Here is a 20,123-nt window from a genome sequence, read left to right as displayed (position 1 = left end):
TCCTTCGTCAGTCTCGAGGAGACCTCTCTCGGAGCTAGAGAGGAGAGGTCGGAAGTGTCTCTCCGCCAGCAGCCTCTCTCCTCAGCCCTCCCGCAGCTCTACCATGGCTTTGGGGGGTAAAAGAGTCTTTTGGATTATCTCTCGGCTCGCACTGCTTCTCTCCTGCAGCGGGACATCCGCAGGAGGTGAGTCGGCTGCGCGCGGTTACTTTTCCCGGCTGGAGACTTCATCCGTCTCCAAAGCGGATGCTTACTGCTGCCTGGCTGTTCTTCACGTGCCAATGTTCTATCAAAGATGCTGCAGTTATCCAGTTTTTATTTTTAGTCAGTTGTTTACGGTTTTAATGTAGTGGAGTGGAAGGGGTTTTGCGCGTTCCCGTTGCGCATCGGTGCTTCAGTGAGAAGTCTTTTTGATCAATCTACTCCTTTCACATTTTAAGAGTCAAGTTTTCTGAAAATAAAAAATCCCTTTAGATTTTCAGTATCCTTCCTTCACATAATGAACCCTGCTGCGACCCCCCCCCCCCCCCCCTTTGCTGCTGCAGACCCACTTTGATCTCAAACCTGAACTGTTGTGCAGTAGTAAGGACTCTGCCGCAAAGACCCCTGAAGTGTGTCCACTGATAGGATGATTCATCCTGAGTGAGCTCAAAACAAGGTTATCTGAGAGCTGCATGCTTCATTTGGTGCTCAGTGCAGCGGAAGGCTCTGGTTCGAAGCCACCGGCTGAAGGGGTGCCAGAGAGAGAGACAGGTTGGACTGAGAGGTTGTAGGTTTGAGGAGGGGATGGGGCTGCTGTGTCAGCCTGCAGGTGTGGAGCTGGGATGAACGGAGGGGCTGAGGTCCAGAGAGGAAGATGATGGATCTGGAGATGGAAGTGTTTGAAATCTTCCACTCTCAGCTTATTCTCATCCCATCAAAGACTTGCTGTCTCCTCGTTTGTTGCAGTTTTGGATATTTACACGTTTTTGTAGAAAAAACCCAGCAAGTGGAGGCTTAACGTTTCCCATGTTTCTCTTGAGCTAAAAGCTTCAGGCAAAACCGCTTTGAACAAGGAATCAGAGAATTTTGTCTGAGACCAGCTCTCTGTTCATTACGACTATGCTCTATCTTGCTACCAGTAGTTTTTTTTGTTCAGAAGACTTGAGCCAGTCAGTCCATTAAAGGAAGCTCTGATAAGTTGAACCAGCTTCCAAGTACTGGCTGTTAGAAAGGAATATGAAAGGAAGATGATTTGTTGTTCTGTATTTAAAAGGGATTTTATTGATACTGTTCTGGATTAAAATGTACACTCAGGATTGGGACAGAGGGACAATACATGAATCCCACTGCACCAAATAATAAATTATGAAGAGTAAAGGAGAGGAGGAGAGTAGAAGTAGATGTCCTTATAAATGGCTTAAAATGTATTTTGCTCATTTACGCACTTCTGCCTAAAGAAGCCTGTTTTCCCTCTCTACTAAAGGGACGGAGCGAAGAATGCTCCATAAATTCAAGTTAATACTTAAAAAAGTTGTAAAACCCTTTGATTCTGCGGCTAAACTAAGAGTAAAGAGAAGAATCTTCCCGTGAGCAGAACTTAAACCTTTGTATTCATCCTGGAAATTTTAAAGATAAAAAAGTTTATTAGAAAAATAACTGGTTGAATTTATAAAACAGCAAATGATAATGTGGAGTTTGTATTTTATTGTTAAAGTTTATAAAAAGATAAATTGATTATATACTTTAGAAAATTGCTAACTCTGTTAGTTTAAACATATTTTCTTTGATTTTCAAAGATTTGATTGTAATGAAGTTATTAAAAGCATATTGTGGTTTCATTTTGTAAGCTCTGATGGAGCCTAAAAGAAACAAGTAATTCTTTGCCAAATGTTGCACATAAAATAGTTTTTTTTTTTAATTTAATTAAAAGTTCAAACTGCAGATGCCTCTTAAATGTTACAAAAACCCAGGATAAAACGTGGTTGTCTGAGTGTTAAAAGCAACTTTTGGGTTAAAGATGTTGGCGTAAAGCTCATTGTTTTGATGGATAAAGCTATTATTAAGGGTTTATAGGGCACAAACACTGTAGTGTCAATGGTGCAGGCACGCCAAGATTGATTTCAGAATCAATGCAAATTGAATTTTCTATGAGTAGTTCTTAAAAACGTCATTATGACAGTAATGTTGCTAATGTTCGGAATAATGTTGCATATGAAAACAGAAATGTCTCTTTAAATTTTGTCTAGTTTCATCTCGTCATTAGTTGCTTTTGCATCTTTCAGGCAATCCTGGGGACAGAAAAGCTGTATGAGGTTTGTTTTGTAAATAGTTTTGCTGTAAAAAGGATGTGGGCCTGCAACAAAGTCCTGCTAAAGAGCCAGGCTTGCATCAGGCCACAGAAAAGTTCAGTTAAACACCTTTGGGATTTACTGATATAACAAATATTATTTAAAGACCCACAAGGCTGGTTACTCATTTGTTCAGCTGTAAATGACTATTAAACCATTGCAAAGATTTACTGACAGAGAAGCAGTGTTTTAATAACTTATTTTAGTAATAAGAACTGCTTGGAGATGGATTACAATTCCAAGTTCCTGTAAGACGGAAGTCTTCATTTAAGACACTCCGAAAGAAAATGGTGTTTTTAACCTGTTCTTGAAGCATTTGTCTGATATGGAGGACTTTATAAAGAAAATAAAGCTTAATATTACATTTCTGAGAATTCCTTTACTCAAGTTGTGAAACAGGAGAAGACGGAGAAAATGCAGTTGAAAAAGAGCCTATTTGTGAAATGGAAAGTACGCTATGGTCATGAGCTCTCACCAACAGGGAGGGGGAGGGAGTGCGGGCGGGGTTGCTCCGCACCAAGGGTCCACTGTTACTCTATTTTGATCCATTCACGCATTTCTGACAATTCCTCCAAAAAACCACCTCTTTGAGCACCAGCCCCTCCCAATCCACGAAAACGAGCGCGTTCTCACATTGTGATATATACAAGTGAGGAACCGCCCCTTCCAGGAAGAGTCTGCATGTAGCCCCCTGGCTAACACACACACCCACTTTTTCTGGGGAGCTAGCGTTGATCAGCAGAACACTTTGCTTTAATAAGCACAATGTGCACATCCATCTTTGCAAAAGTTTGGATGTTGTTTGTTTTTGTGGGCAAAATGCAGAGACACTTCCGAGGGCGGTTCTAGGTCGACGTCATGAATTGAGCGGCACCTACAAGGAGCAAAAGGCGCTGCCTCAGAGATCGTGTCTTACTTCCGTGGAAATAACTAATACTTCATAAAAAATGTGTTTGTTAATGTGCAAATTATAATATATATGAATATAGTTTACTCCAAAAGGCTTAAGAAAAGCATAGTATAGACCATTTGAATCAGTCGGGTGTTAAGTCTTAAAATCTTTCCTGTCTGGACTTAAAGTTTGGCCACCTTCGCCTTGTTCTCCTTTATCTTCGGTTCTTCATCCTCTCAGTGACCCTGGCTTTGGCCAGGCGTGACCCAACAGCACACTCATCATGCACGGACAATAAACCAGCACAGCAGAAGAAGTTAAGGATCACTGCTGAAGGCGCCACATCTGCATCAACTGAGAAACGCGTCACAGTTTATTACAGACGTGTTGCAAAAATGACAGCAGACCAGAAGGGTGTATCTTAAAGATTGATGAGGCTCTGGCCTATTAGAAACAAGCTAAAGTTATTGAAATGATTGAATGTTTTGCCCTGTGCTCATAGTTTTTATGGATTTATTAAAGTCCCACTCTGATCATTTTTTGATCTCTTGTGAAAGCGTTTTTAAGTCAGCTACAGATTCACAACGATTTGAATAAAGAAATATTCAGAAATGGAATTTTAAGCTTAATTTACTTTCTTTTATGTTTTTCATCATCAGAAAGATGCCTTAAGAAAATGATAAAGAGCCATTGCAAGGAAAATTGTGCTTTTTGGTGTTTTTAGCATGTTCTTTTGGCATTTTTCTCATGATGGAGGACATATAAAAAAAATTGTGAGATTAAAACAGCCTTTCTGAGTATTTCTTTATTTAAATCATGATCAGAAGATAAAAAAACTGCCATTTGAAAAAGCTTTTACGTGTGGCAGAGCAACTGCAATGTGCGAGCCAAAGTCTCCCTGCTCCGCCCCATTCTGATGCAGCCACTTGTAGACGACTAGATCCATGCACGTCATCTGGAATCTGGCTCAAACCTGTACGGCAGGATAGCTCGGCTATTGCTAGCCTTTTTTTTGCACCAGTGGCTGGGGTTGTGAGGGACTGTAAGCTAACGGCAAAGAGTGATGGGATATCGGCGGAGGCTTACTTCTGCACAACAACAGTCCCACCCAGAACTCAGAGGTGAATTTCTGATGAACTCCTGATGCACTGCAGAAATTATGTCCTAGAAAATGACAGGTTTTCTCCAACAATTTTACTACAGATCAAAACAATATTGGATTGGGACTAAAAAACACCAAAAGCAGGATTTTGATCTTCTGTGATGTGATTGGGGTTCAGTGCCTCTGAGAGGAGTATTCAAGCCACAAACTCTGATTCAAAACAAGCTTTAAAGCTGATTGGTCAAAAATCTACTGCTGCCAGCTAAATAAGAACAAAATAATGGGCTTTGTTTATCATTCCTGCAAAACAATTTACAGAATCTCCCCTTCAAGGATCCAAAAAGAACCTCTTTGCATTTCTTTTTTCTCAAGTGCATAATTCAATTTTTTTGTTTCTTGCAAGGTCACAGTTAGGAAGCGGATTTCAGGTGTGTTGAATATTCATGAGGTTTTTGGATCAAAGAGACGTCTCCTGTCCTTGAGCCGGAACCAAACATTTCTTCAAAAGCCGCTAACATGAAGACAAAACACGCCTCACATTTGGCAGCAAAACCACACAACAATGTTAAAAACCAACACTACTAGATTAACATCCCATCAAAACAGAAATGCAGCAACCTGAAGCTGTGAGACTAAGTTTATCTCATGAGTTTATTCTTTTTCTTTTTTTGATGGAATCCTTTTCTTCATCCTACTTAGACATCTCATTTGGCAGAAATACCTAAAACTGGAAGCTCAAATAGCCTAGTTGGCTACTTGGTTCAATTCATGGAAATGTTCAAGCAGCACATTTTTCTGAAAGCTTTGCAAAGAATGCAAGTAATCCTTCAAAGCAAGACAACAAGCTAATTATTTTTAACACTCTAATCTAATTCAGTTCAGATCAGTCCAATAATGTCAAACTCTCATAGTATTCTTGCCTTATTGCTTCACATAGCTCTTCTGTTTTAAACACTTGTATATAAACTCTGCAGGAAAATAAAAAGTCCTACTTACAAAGACTTTGATCCACATCCTGCAGGTGGAAGGCGCTGCATTCCCGCCCCTGCCTTTTATTATAGTTAAGAAAGGTTTATACTTTTTCATGTAAGGTGAAGTCTTGAGAAGTGACGCAAAACAATGCAACACACAGCAGCAGACGTGTGTAAACCTGTCTCTAGCAAAGTGATAACATAATTACCAGTTTCTCAGCCTTTTCACCATAACAGCGGCTGTTTGTGTTCTTCCTTTACAGAAATTGCTGGCTGTGTCTCCTAAAGTGTTTTCAGAAAATTTTATTTCAAGCCGCACTCTATACTTTTAATGACTTCATTGTCTTACAATGAAAACAAAATAAAATGAAAGTTAGCATATTTTATACTCAAAACATGGATGCGTGTTTGCTTCACACACAACAATGACAACTGTTACCAGCTATATGGCCACATTTACAACTACCACTGCTGGGGGAGGCATCGTTGGCGTGGTCATGAACGCAGACGACGGCACTTTACCCTCCATTGTTAACTTGTCTCTTTTGAACTTAACTTCATAACCTCAGGTGAACCTCGCTGTCCCACAACAACTGACCTGGTAAGCGGTTCTATTTCTGCAAGTTTTTCCATTTAATGAAAAACCTTTTACTGTAGAGTGAAACCCTCAAATGTGTCTTTCATAAATCTGCAGCTCCATTTGCAAGTGAAAAAACAGTGGCTTCACTAACGGACATTTTGTCCTTGTGCATTGACGTACATATTCTCCAGTGAAATTTGCTTTTTCAACATTCTTCTAGCCGAAGGTTTGAAAGTCTGTTGTACTTTGTAGAATAATTAACTTTGTTGCACGTTTTTACTTTAGCAGAAACTGCTATTTTGTGATGATTAAAATGGAAGTTTCCTAATTACAAAAAAAAATAGAACAAAAACAAACTCTGAAGTTTGCTGAGGCTGATAATCCAGAACAAAGGAGGCCCACAAGGCTGAGCTTAAAACCCACAAGGAGACATACAAACAGAATAAATGGCAAAAGTACTGAAGAAAATGAACCGACAAGACTCAATTGTGGTTAAGAATTCTGAAAATATGAAACCAAATATACTGTTTATTCTTATTTGCAGCATTAAAGAGTCTTTTGTGTTGGTTCAGTGACACGTATGGCAGTCCGACCGTGTTTTTGGTGTTTTTGACATGTTCTTGTTTTATTGTTCTCACCATAAAGGACATGCACGACATTAGCAAAGGTATTCACTCACATACCTGGAACATATTAACTCTTCCTAACCCATAGAGTTCAATATGATGTGGGTCCACCTTTTGCAGCTATTACAGCTTCAACTCTTCTGGGAAGGCTGTCCACAAGGTTGAGGAGAGTGTTTTTAGGCATTTTTGACCATTCTTCCAAAAGCGCTTTGGTGAAGTCATAATGGATTAGATTTATCTGCGCTTTTCAAGTCACTCAAAGTGCTTACAGTGTGTCCATTATTCATTCCGTCTTCATTCATACCTGGTGATGGTAAGCTACGGTTGTAGCCACAGCTGCTCTGGGGCAGACTGACAGAGGCGTGGCTGCCAGTTCCTCTGACCATCACCGGGATCATTCATACACATTCACACTCCAGTGGAGCCACACTGGAGGCAGGGACGGTGAAGTGTCTTGCCCAAAGACACGACAGTTGGCTGGGGGGAGCGGGGATCAAACCGCCAACCCTTCAATTGGACGACCTCCTCAACCACCTGAGCCACTGCCACACTGATGTTGGTGGAGACGGCCTGGCTCTCAGTCTCCGCTGTAGTTCATCCCAAAGGTGTTCTATTGGGTTCCGGTCAGGCAGGCCAGTCAAGTTTATCCACACCAGACTCTGTCAGCCATGTCTTCATGGACGTTGCTTTTTGCACTGGTCAACACAGTCATGTTGGAAGAGGAAAGGGCTGCTCCAAACCATTCCCACAAGGTTGGGAGCATGAAATTGTGCAACATGTGAAGCATTCCAAGTTCCTTTCACTGGAACTAAGAGGCCAAGTCCTAAAAAACAACCCCACACAATTACTCCACCAAATTTCACACTCAGTACAAAATGTACCATTCTCCTGGCAACCTCCAAACTTAGACTCTTTTGCCAGATGGAAAAGTATAATTATTGACTCCAGAGAAGGCATCTCGCTGCTCTAGAGTCCGGTGGCGGCGTGCTTGGACTGCATCCAACGCTTTGCATTGCACTTGGTGATGTGTGGCTTGGATGCAGCTGCTCGGCCATGGAAACCTGTTCCATGAAGCTCTCTGCGTGCTGGACTTGGACTTATCTGAAGATTACATAAAGTTTGGAGCTTTGTAGCAATTGACTGTGCATAAAGTCAGTGACCTCTTTTCTAGTATGCACTTCAGCATCCGCTGACCCTCTCCATTCGTTTACGTGGCCATAAAACTTGGCCGAGTTTCTGAGTTATTTTTACAGCAAATTGCTCTGAAATAAATGACAGTATTTTATTGGCAAAACCCAATGAAATATATTACAGTGCAGCTAACCCCCCCAGTTGATGATTAAGCGAGATTTTTCTGATGTGAGAGGGTGAAAATGTCCATTTTAAGATGTGTGTCGAGTCTAAACTGTGTTCGTTGAGGAACGGGGGACCAGCTGTTCTCAAGTCATTCCAGAAATATATCAATTTGATTTTGATCTATCCATCATGATTACTGTGAACACCGGCAAGTCATTCGACTAAAACAAGGCAATGATGAACAATATCTGTAGATTCTGATTGCAACAGAATTGGTAGTTTTTGGTTTAAGGGTGTAACGCTAAGTTTGTATGTCTCTGGCTTTTGTGTTGAAGATGGTTCTTAGTTGTTCAAAGATGTGAGTTACTTAAAGCGGGTTCCTTTTATCTGGTTCTGAATTCAAGTAAAAGGTTGAGTCCAATGAAGGAATTCTATCAGTGACGAGTACAGTAAAAATTAAAACCAGACTCCTATTTGCTCTGTTGAAAAAGCAAGGAGTTTGTGGCATTTAAAGGTTATAACAAAAACCAAAATACACCAAAGCTCTGGAGTTATCTGAAGTCAATATATTGTCCTTTAGCTATTTGTTCCCCAGAGGATCTGCTGTAAGATTATTGCTCATTTAATTATCGTCTTTTCTTCACATATCATTTGTTTTATCATCTGTTTTGGGATTCTTGGCGGAGCCGGGGGCAAAGTCTGCCTAAAGCTGTTTATCGAGCAGACTGGAAGGGAGCTAAAAACTGTCCAGTGAGCTTTTGGTATTTGTGCTTTTTCTCTCAATATTTCAGCAGCCGGCCAAAATTACTTCTGTAAGTTGAGCGGCTTTTCATCTTTATTTGAAAATAGAGCCAGCTTATCAGCTCAGCTGCCACCCTGCATTTAAACCTGCAACAAGCCCAGCCACAAACCCCAAGCTGAGACACATTTCTGAGGAATAAACTGATTCAAACTGAGATCTTCCTCCTCTCTGTTGCTGTTCATTACATATCACTTTAAACACTATTATGGATTTGTTCACCTGGAAGTGATCAAGTGCGTTTGCTGCATGGAGACAGACGAGAGGAAAATTGCCCGCAGCTGTTGTGTTCACTTGTTAAAGTGAACATGAAGTGAGAGTTCAGTGAACATTGAGAGTGTTTTTGAGTCGGCCTGACACTGAATATCAGTGGGTGAAAATTAGCTTCCATTTACACGTTGAAAGTTGTTGATGGCTGGTAATTAAATGTGTTCTGTTAGTTTTAGTTTCTAGGGTATTTATGTGCATGAATGATTCTGAATATATCAGCTCCTGGGGGCCTGCTGTCACTGCTAAAACCATTTTGAGGTCTTGGCTACTGACAGAGGTGCTAGTTTGTACTGGGTTTTATCTCAATTTTGAAGCTTCTGAGTATTTTGAGCATTTTTGGTTTATTAATTTTTGTAATTTATTTTGATTTTACTAGTATAGAAAAATGTCTACCTTATTTTGAAAAGGTTAATGTTTTCAAATGTACTTCCTGTTAGTGATCACACCTGTCTTCTTGTGTTATTATCTCCTCTGAGTCATTCCATGATTCACCATTTTAAAACAATCTACCACACTCACCGTCCACTTTATTAGGTACACCTTTCTAATACTGAGTAGGACCTGTTTTTACCTTCAGAACTGCCTTAAGCCTTGGGGGCAGAGATTCAACAAGTTAATGGATGCATTCCTCAGAGAGTTTGGTCCATGATGACATGACAGCAACACACAATTGAGCAGATTTGTCGGCTACACATCCCAAATGGTGCTCTATTGGGTTGAGATCTGGTGACAGCGGAGGCCATTTGAGTCCAGTGAGCTCATTGTCATGTTTTAGAAACCAGTCTCAGATGATTGCAGCTTTATGCCATGCGCGCTATCCTGCTGGAAGTAGCCATCAACAGATGGGTCCACTGTGGTAATATAGGGATGGATATGGTCAGCAACAATGCTCAGGTTGTGGTGTTGGAACCAAGCTCAACTGGCCCTAAGGGGCCCAAAGTGTGCCAAGAAAATATCCACACCATAAAGCAGCCTGAACCGTTGATACAAGGGAGGATGGATCCATGCTTTTTTACTGTTGACACCAAATTCTGACCCTGCCATCCAAATGTGGTTGCAGAAATGGAGACTTATAAGACCAGGGAATGTTTTTCCAATCTTCAATTGTTCAATTTTGGTGAGCCAGTGTGAATTGTAGCCTTAGTTTCCTGTTCTTGGGTCACAGGAGTGGCAGCCGGTGTGGTCTTCTGCTGCTGTAGCAAATCAAAAACAAAACATTTTAAAATTTGTTTACTCCTGCTAAAGCTTTCAGTTGAAAATCGTGTCATTTACTGCATCAGTCGTTTAGTTTTTCGATTGAATCCCTTTGGGGATCACAGGGTTGCTGGAGCCTGTCCCTGCAACTGTTGGGCAAAGGCAGGATACACCCTGAACAGGTTGCCAGTCTGTTGAAGGGCCATACAACCACCCGTAGGGGCAATTTAGAGACTCCAATTAACCTTTAAAGCATTTTTCTGGACTGTGGGAGGTAAATGGAGTGTACTGAAAAAGCCCAAGCATGCACAGGGAGAACATGAAAACTCTACACAGAAAGGTCCTAGCCAAGATCTGAACCCAGGTCTTCTCACTGTGAGGCTAGGGTGCTAACCACTGTTCCACTGTGCAGCCGTTTTTGCAAATTATTTGAAAAGTGTTGCAACTTCTTAGAAAAACTGCTGCAAAATCAGGCTTTTTGTGCTGCAACAATGCTTGCAAGAACCAGGAGGGACTGATTAATTATTTATTCAGACTCTGTGCATATCTTAAATGAAGGATGCACCACATTTATTTCACATCTTGTTTTCCTTTTGTGCGTGTGACAAATACAAGTAACAAGTAACTTTGTTTGAGTGAACCAAATTGCTCCATATTTTTGAAATGCGCTGAGAGCTAATGACATAATCATCTCAGGCTGCAATTGCCTTACTTTGGACACCCTGTGCTTAAAGTGTTTCTCTGCCCCCTCTGCCACCATAATCGATTGTTTGGTCTGCTTGTGTGCTTGGCCAACTTCCACCTTTGTTATTGCAACACATTAAGTGCCACCACCATGTAATGAGGTGTTAAAGAGGTGTCCCATATTTAATTTATTTCTGTGAGTTGAAGCACAGCTTGGGCGCCGCTGACACTGTAATGACAGAGACCAGTGTCAGGCTGTTTGTTAGTTCACATTTCAGTGAGGTTTGGGAATAAAATGCTGACTCAGAGGAGCCAGAAAGAAACAGAGAATGGATGACAAAGCACTTTCCCCCAGGAAGGTCTGCAAATATGAAGAAATCAAATAGTTACAGCCTGAAATGCGCAGATCAGTTTGGTGCTGAACACCAGGAAACTGCTGCATTCTCCGAATGCTGGGGCTGGCAGATGCTGAATGAAGAGTGGGATGCCACTGGGCGGCCCTCCCTCCTCCCCATAAAGGCTTCCTCAGCCGATGCAGCACAATTCAACTGTAGAAAGTTGTCAGTCACTCCATTACTGTCTAAATTGTATTTGCAGAGTTCTGTCAGAGAAATGTATTTTTATCTTTTTTTCTTTAGTTCAGCTCTAATTTGCAGTTTGACTTCCCTGATCTTCAGTAAAACTCCCTCATGATCATCAGGCGTCCTTTTATCTCCCCTCTGAGCGGGCTCAGAGCTGCTGGAGTGTGTCCTGGAATCATTGCCTAATGACAGATTATCTCACAAACGCTAAATGACTTTAATCCTGGCCTAATGACTGATAATACTGCCGCACTTTTGCTGTGTGTGCGTGTGTCTTCAGTTTTGCATTGTCGTTGCTGTTAAGGAGCTTGTGACTCACTTGTTTGAATGAGTCACCAAATTTCCATCCTAAGTAATAAGATGAAAACTTTGTTGTTGATTTTTTTTTTCCTTGAGTGAGAAAACACAACAGGTGTCTATAGATCTGGTTTTCAGGGAGATATTAAAGCACTGCATCATAACAGGCAACAAAAACAGAACAGCATACCTACAAAAAAAACAGATCCCACTAATTTGTTACCTTTTTTATTTGTATGCTTTTATTTTTATTGCTCTAGTTCTATGTTTACTTTTTTGTGAAACAAATTGATGAAGTTAAAGTTGGAAACCATTTGGTAAATACACTGACTTTGATAAACCCAGATGAGTGTTTTGGTGAAAGAAATCTTGTTTTTTGCTCAATGAAAAACAAGTAAAATTTATAGTAGCTTGTTGAAAATCAATTTTAAGATCCACTTGTGATCTACATGTTTTGTCATTATCTTTTTTTACTTTGTAACTGTGAAGAAAATGGGCAAAGATGAGGTCATATGCCCAGTGGTTTTTACAGAAACGATTCAAAGAAAGTCCAACTTTTGAGAATTGGAAGCAAAACAGAAGTTGTCACAGATGAATGTAGAAAGATACATTCACACTGGGCATGTGATGTGTGTCAAGAAGACTCTTGAAAGCACATTTAACATATGGCGTTCACGTTGATCAAGCAGGAAGGGGCTTTTCGTTTTTTTTCTTTTTCTACTGTTTACTAACGCATGCCTGCCACCTACAGTTGGAAGAGGCTTGGTGTAAAATGTCAAAAGGGTGTGAATCTTGCGAATATTGCTCCAGGCTCTATTCTGATGTATAAAAGACTTGGTATTCTATAATTCCATAAACCACAATTATTATTTTTTTCCCCTTCCATGATCAATTTTTAAATGGTTGGCACTTCCGTGACATTAAAGGGGACCACATTCATATGTCACCACCAAATAAGAATCCCTATATAGTCAAAGTTCAACCAGATTTAAATTTTTAAAACATCTTCAATAGTTGTGCGTTTTGAAAACAGTTGTAGAAACTTGCTTAGCTATGCGTAAACACAAGAGTTTGGGCGCTGACCCTGCTTCCGTGATTGCTGGTCCCCTGGATCAGCTGTGTTCAGTTAGTGAGAAACTCAAACCAACTTATCACCAATAACTGAATTGGGTTTAGCTTCAAAACAAGCAGAGCAGCAGCTCTTGAGGAACAGGGGTGCAGATGCCTCGTACAGAGGGATGCTGGAGGTGGCCATGTGAACTACAGTTGGTATTTGGTTAATTTACAGTAAAGGAAATAACTTGTCATCATCATTTTATGGTAAATGGTAAATGTTGATGTCTTTCATCCTCGTGCTGCTGCGCTTGTGCCAGAGCGCCCCGACTATCGTGTCAACCTGCTGCTATTAACAACCGTATTTAGCTGTGTAGAATCCACTGAAGAGCGCAGGGGAAAACAACTCTCAGCTTGTGTTGTGAGTTAATGTGTTCTGTTGTGAGTTATTGTGTTGTGTTGTGAGTTAATGTGTTGTGTTGTGAGTTATTGTGTTTTGTTGTGAGTTATTGTGTTGTGTTGTAAGTTATTGTGTTGCGTTGTGAGTTATTGTGTTGTGTTGTGGGTTAATGTGTTGTAAGTTAATGTGTTGTGAGTTATTGTGCTGTGTTGTGAGTTATTGTGTTGTGTTGTGAGTTATTGTGCTGTGTTGTGAGTTATTGTGTTGTGTTGTGAGTTAATGTGTTGTGAGTAAATGTGTTGTGAGTTAATGTGTTGTGTTGTGGGTCAATGTGTTGTGAGTTAATGTGTTGTGAGTTATTGTGCTGTGTTGTGAGTTATTGTGTTGTGAGTTAATGTGTTGTGCTGTGAGTAATGTGTTGTGTTGTGAGTTAATGTGTTGTGAGTTATTGTGTTGTGTTGTGGGTTAATGTGTTGTAAGTTAATGTGTTGTGAGTTATTGTGCTGTGTTGTGAGTTATTGTGTTGTGTTGTGAGTTATTGTGCTGTGTTGTGAGTTATTGTGTTGTGTTGTGAGTTATTGTGTTGTGAGTTATTGTGTTGTGCTGTGAGTAATGTGTTGTGTTGTGAGTTAATGTGTTGTGAGTAAATGTGTTGTGAGTTAATGTGTTGTGTTGTGGGTCAATGTGTTGTGAGTTAATGTGTTGTGCTGTGAGTTAATGTGTTGTGAGTTATTGTGTTGTGCTGTGAGTTAATGTGTTGTGAGTTATTGTGTTGTGTTGTGGGTCAATGTTTTGTGAGTTAATGTGTTGTGTTGTGGGTCAATGTGTTGTGAGTTAATGTGTTGTGAGTTATTGTGCTGTGTTGTGAGTTATTGTGCTGTGTTGTGAGTTAATGTGTTGTGAGTTATTGTGTTGTGCTGTGAGTAATGTGTTGTGTTGTGAGTTAATGTGTTGTGAGTAAATGTGTTGTGAGTTAATGTGTTGTGTTGTGGGTCAATGTGTTGTGAGTTAATGTGTTGTGCTGTGAGTTAATGTGTTGTGAGTTATTGTGTTGTGGGTCAATGTGTTGTGAGTTAATGTGTTGTGAGTTATTGTGCTGTGTTGTGAGTTATTGTGTTGTGAGTTATTGTGTTGTGCTGTGAGTAATGTGTTGTGTTGTGAGTTAATGTGTTGTGAGTTATTGTGTTGTGTTATGGGTTAATGTGTTGTAAGTTGATGTGTTGTGAGTTATTGTGCTGTGTTGTGAGTTATTGTGTTGTGTTGTGAGTTATTGTGTTGTGTTGTGAGTTATTGTGTTGTGAGTTAATGTGTTGTGAGTTATTGTGTTGTGCTGTGAGTTAATGTGTTGTGAGTTATTGTGTTGTGTTGTGGGTCAATGTGTTGTGAGTTAATGTGTTATGAGTTATTGTGTTGTGCTGTGAGTTAATGTGTTGTGAGTTATTGTGTTGTGTTGTGGGTCAATGTGTTGTGAGTTATTGTGCTGTGTTGTGAGTTATTGTGTTGTGTTGTGAGTTAATGTGTTGTGAGTTATTGTGTTGTGCTGTGAGTAATGTGTTGTGTTGTGAGTTAATGTGTTGTGAGTAAATGTGCTGTGAGTTATTGTGTTGTGCTGTGAGTTAATGTGCTGTGAGTTAATGTGTTGTGTTGTGAGTTAATGTGTTGTGAGTTAATGTGTTGTGTTGTGAGTTAATGTGCTGTGAGTTAATGTGTTGTGTTGTGGGTCAATGTGTTGTGAGTTAATGTGTCGTGAGTTATTGTGCTGTGAGTTATTGTGTTGTGCTGAGTTAATGTGTTGTGTTGTGAGTTAATGTTTTGTGAGTTAATGTGTTGTGTTGTGAGTAAATGTGTTGTGTTGTGAGTAAATGTGTTGTTTTGTGAGTTAATGTGTTGTGAGTTATTGTGATGTGGGTTATTGTGATGTGGGTTAATGTGTTGTGAGTTAATGTGTTGTGAGTTATTGTGTTGTGGGTCAATGTGTTGTGAGTTAATGTGTTGTGAGTTATTGTGTTGTGCTGTGAGTAATGTGTTGTGTTGTGAGTTAATGTGTTGTGAGTTATTGTGTTGTGTTGTGGGTTAATGTGTTGTGTTGTGAGTTATTGTGTTGTGTTGTGAGTTATTGTGTTGTGAGTTAATGTGTTGTGAGTTATTGTGCTGTGTTGTGAGTTATTGTGTTGTGTTGTGAATTATTGTGCTGTGTTGTGAGTTATTGTGTTGTGATGTGAGTTATTGTGCTGTGTTGTGAGTTATTGTGTTGTGTTGTGAGTTAATGTGTTGTGTTGTGAGTTATCGTGTTGTGAGTTAATGTGTTGTGAATTATTGTGTTGTGTTGTGGGTCAATGTGTTGTGAGTGAATGTGTTGTGAGTTATTGTGTTGTGCTGTGAGTAATGTGTTGTGTTGTGGGCTAATGTGTTGTGAGTTAATGTGTTGTGTTGTGGGTCAATGTGTTGTGAGTTAATGTGTTGTGTTGTGAGTTAATGTGTTGTGTTGTGAGTTAATGTGTTGTGTTGTGAGTTATTGTGCTGTGTTGTGAGTTATTGTGTTGTGATGTGAGTTATTGTGCTGTGTTGTGAGTTATTGTGTTGTGTTGTGAGTTAATGTGTTGTGTTGTGAGTTATCGTGTTGTGAGTTAATGTGTTGTGAGTTATTGTGTTGTGTTGTGGGTCAATGTGTTGTGAGTGAATGTGTTGTGAGTTATTGTGTTGTGCTGTGAGTAATGTGTTGTGTTGTGGGCTAATGTGTTGTGAGTTAATGTGTTGTGTTGTGGGTCAATGTGTTGTGAGTTAATGTGTTGTGTTGTGAGTTAATGTGTTGTGTTGTGAGTTATTGTGTTGTGAGTTAATGTGTTGTGAGTTAATGTGTTGTGCTGTGAGTAAATGTGTTGTGAGTTAATGTGTTGTGTTGTGGGTCAATGTGTTGTGAGTTAATGTGTCATGAGTTATTGTGCTGTGTTGTGAGTTATTGTTTTGTGTTGTGAGTTAATGTGTTGTGTTGTGAGTTAATGTGTTGTGAGTTATTGTGTTGTGAGTTAATGTGTTGTGAGTTATTGTGTTGTGTTGTGGGTCAATGTGTTGTGAGTGAATGTGTTGTGAGTTATTGTGTTGTGCTGTGAGTAATGTGTTGTGTTGTGGGCTAATGTGTTGTGAGTTAATGTGTTGTGTTGTGGGTCAATGTGTTGTGAGTTAATGTGTTGTGTTGTGAGTTAATGTGTTGTGTTGTGAGTTAATGTGTTGTGTTGTGAGTTATTGTGCTGTGTTGTGAGTTATTGTGTTGTGATGTGAGTTATTGTGCTGTGTTGTGAGTTATTGTGTTGTGTTGTGAGTTAATGTGTTGTGTTGTGAGTTATCGTGTTGTGAGTTAATGTGTTGTGAGTTATTGTGTTGTGTTGTGGGTCAATGTGTTGTGAGTGAATGTGTTGTGAGTTATTGTGTTGTGCTGTGAGTAATGTGTTGTGTTGTGGGCTAATGTGTTGTGAGTTAATGTGTTGTGTTGTGGGTCAATGTGTTGTGAGTTAATGTGTTGTGAGTTAATGTGTTGTGTTGTGAGTTAATGTGTTGTGTTGTGAGTTATTGTGCTGTGTTGTGAGTTATTGTGTTGTGATGTGAGTTATTGTGCTGTGTTGTGAGTTATTGTGTTGTGTTGTGAGTTAATGTGTTGTGTTGTGAGTTATCGTGTTGTGAGTTAATGTGTTGTGAGTTATTGTGTTGTGGGTCAATGTGTTGTGAGTGAATGTGTTGTGAGTTATTGTGTTGTGCTGTGAGTAATGTGTTGTGTTGTGGGCTAATGTGTTGTGAGTTAATGTGTTGTGTTGTTGGTCAATGTGCTGTGAGTTAATGTGTTGTGCTGTGAGTTAATGTGTTGTGAGTTATTGTGTTGTGTTGTGAGTTATTGTGCTGTGTTGTGAGTTATTGTGTTGTGATGTGAGTTATTGTGCTGTGTTGTGAGTTATTGTGTTGTGTTGTGAGTTAATGTGTTGTGTTGTGAGTTATCGTGTTGTGAGTTAATGTGTTGTGAGTTATTGTGTTGTGTTGTGGGTCAATGTGTTGTGAGTGAATGTGTTGTGAGTTATTGTGTTGTGCTGTGAGTAATGTGTTGTGTTGTGGGCTAATGTGTTGTGAGTTAATGTGTTGTGTTGTGGGTCAATGTGTTGTGAGTTAATGTGTTGTGTTGTGAGTTAATGTGTTGTGTTGTGAGTTATTGTGTTGTGAGTTAATGTGTTGTGAGTTAATGTGTTGTGCTGTGAGTAAATGTGTTGTGAGTTAATGTGTTGTGTTGTGGGTCAATGTGTTGTGAGTTAATGTGTCATGAGTTATTGTGCTGTGTTGTGAGTTATTGTTTTGTGTTGTGAGTTAATGTGTTGTGTTGTGAGTTAATGTGTTGTGAGTTATTGTGTTGTGAGTTAATGTGTTGTGTTGTGAGTTAATGTGTTGTGTTGTGAGTTAATGTTTTGTGAGTTAATGTGTTGTGTTGTGAGTTAATGTGTTGTGTTGTGAGTTAATGTATTGTGAGTTATTGTGATGTGGGTTATTGTGATGTGGGTTAATGTGTTGTGAGTTAATGTGTTGTGAGTTATTGTGTTGTGAATTTTTGTGTTGTGTGGTAAGTTAATGTGTTTTGTTGTGAGTTAATGTGTTGTGAGTTCAAGTGTTGTGTTGTGACCCTTCTGGGCCACTGTAGTTTTAGCATATTTTGCCGACTACCTTGCTAGAGCAACGAGACACCTAGTGGTCATTTGGTGCAACACACTAACTATCGTTTACATTTCAATATTGATAGAAAATGTTGCTTTAATATAGTAACAGGAACCTTCTTTTACTTACTTATTGGTGAAAGAGGTAGAATTGCTTTGTATAGGTATAAGTACAAATTTAAGGATTTGCTGCATTTATTTTTGGGTTACTTCAAAAACAAGCTCCTAAAATTCTAGGCATTTTAAAGGATTCGATTAAATGCTTTTAATTACTTTTTAAGTTTCCCTCATTATTCTTAGAACTTAATGTTTTTTACCATTTGAGTTTATTGCCAAGATTTTTGGTTGTTATCATTTTCCCTCCAAATTGTCCTTTAGTGGGATGATGTGTCAGTCAGGTGATTGTGTTTCCCATTCTCTGTGTCTGGGTAAATTATTGTTTTGGAACTTCTTTTGCTGTCTAATATGTGGCCAGTGTTTCAGCAAAGGTTTGATTATTCAGCAGCTGCAGGCTAAAGAGACGTAAAAGAGTTAGTTAAAGTAATTTATTGAGAATTTTGAAACTGAATAGCTATTTCTGGGTGAGTAATAACACACAGTACCCAAATGGTTGCTTTTGGTAAGAGAAGGTTATTTAAGAACTGCAGATTCCAGGGGACTATTAGGGGGCGTTAATTAAATCTCTCCTCTTGAAGGACCCCTCACCTGCTCCAGGATCAATCCAGTAGCTGCCGAGGATGGGGAGAGAAAAATTGCATCCAGTTCTTTTTTTTATTTGTTTGTTTTTTATAACTTGTCCTGTCCAACAGCTGGGCAGGCAGATGAGGACTGAGGGCCTCTTGTGTTGGACATATCTTACTTTAACAACAGGGGTTGCATCCAGTTCTAGTGTTGCGGGGCTCCGCCTCATGGAAATCAGTTGCTTTTTGGTCACTGGCTGAGAGGAACAATGCTTTTGCTATTTAGTCTGAATATTGGGTGAAGTTTCTTTTGAACTTTTCAGGTCGTTTAATATTCATGAGAGGGGCCACATCAGCAAAATCCAGCATACGGAAAGAAGGAAGCAGCTGAGGATAAACCCACTTAATATTTCAACTTTAGTGTCATTTATGGAAATTTGTTCAGGCAAAGAAATGAATGCAATCCAATGAAGTCAGGTTCCTGAAAAAATGTGCAACCATTAGTCATGAATCTGGATTTATTAACCACAGATCAGGTAACTAAGGAGGAGGTAGGGAGGGGAGGGGGGTAGGGGGTCATAGCTTCTCCATGTGGTGTGGATGTCGACTGTGTTTGATCTAGTCTGCTCCCACAGGGTGTCTGGCACCCAAAACAGTCATTCATCAAACGCAGCTTTGTCTCCAAAGACGGCTGGCTGCTGCACCATGCATGTGTAGAGGTCACGATACTCTGTCACCCAGCAGCAGGGGACTAACAGTAAATGAATTTTACTCTTAGAACTCTGTTTAGATCAGCTCATGTATTAGTTATTACTGTCATAATTTGATATTATGCCGGGGACATTAAAATTAACAGCTGAAGCTGGAGTGGTTGCCAAGGTCACCATCCTCTTTCATTCTCTATTACTGTTGAGATTGCTGCTGGACAGATTGCACATTTAGTAAAACAATCTGCTGTAGTTGGTGCTCAAACAATACATTCTTTTAAAAATGATATATGGACACATCAGTGTAAATAACACAAACAAATTGAAATGAATTGCAGATTTTCTACGGAGAAGATAAGACCGGCGATCTGCAAAGCTCAGTGCAGGAGCCTTAATCTGGCATTTGAGCTTTGCTATGTCCATTAGGACTGTTAAACTGGACTCATAAGTTAATCAACTCATTTAAAATGGCTTTAACTGCGACTTATGGCAATTAGAGCAGATTAGGATCTGTCTGTGGAGCAAAAGTAAGGAATCTAAATGAGAGGAGAGCAGCTAGCTGCTCATGAAAACTCAAATAGACACTAAAGAAAACTGAATATTTCTATGAATGTGATGTAAATTAGTCTCTAGGCAACAATATTCTGAAAAAATACAGTCCTTTTAAACTAAAAAGTCACAACTCTACAAATTAGGGAACTGGGAACACATCTAAAAAAAAGAAACCACACACTCAATGAAATGCTGCTTAATAGACACAATTTCAACTTTAAGCAGCCATTCAGCCAATTATAGAAGTGGTACTCTGATTGGAATATAGCAGCTAGAGCTGTGATCACAATGGTGTGGGATTTTTGATCACCGCGGTGATGAACCAGCAGGGGGCGCGGTATCGCAGTTAACCGCACGCACCCCCACCACAAAATCCCCCGGCGGCCGTGTCGCAAAGAATACAATTAAAACGCAGTATTCTT

The 20,123-nt window shown here is 39.7% G+C and overlaps 1 protein-coding gene across 2 annotated transcripts in view; it reads left to right on the top strand.

Moving 5' to 3' along the window:
* Positions 1–20,123, top strand: part of cntnap3 (contactin associated protein family member 3) — a 195,534-nt gene that overhangs the window by 61 nt on the left and 175,350 nt on the right. For both annotated transcript variants that reach the window (XM_023965219.2, XM_023965220.2), the window contains exon 1: positions 1–185. This exon is cut by the window's left edge. In XM_023965219.2, the coding sequence (XP_023820987.1) occupies positions 104–185 (82 nt within the window). In that variant the 5' untranslated portion in view covers positions 1–103. The remainder of the gene's footprint in view (positions 186–20,123) is intronic.

Source organism: Oryzias latipes, chromosome 17 (assembly GCF_053564925.1).
Source record: "Oryzias latipes strain Hd-rR chromosome 17, Olatipes_Hd-rR_3.1".
In the NCBI taxonomy this organism is placed as follows: Eukaryota; Metazoa; Chordata; class Actinopteri; order Beloniformes; family Adrianichthyidae; genus Oryzias; species Oryzias latipes.
This window is presented reverse-complemented; position numbering and strand designations above follow the sequence as displayed.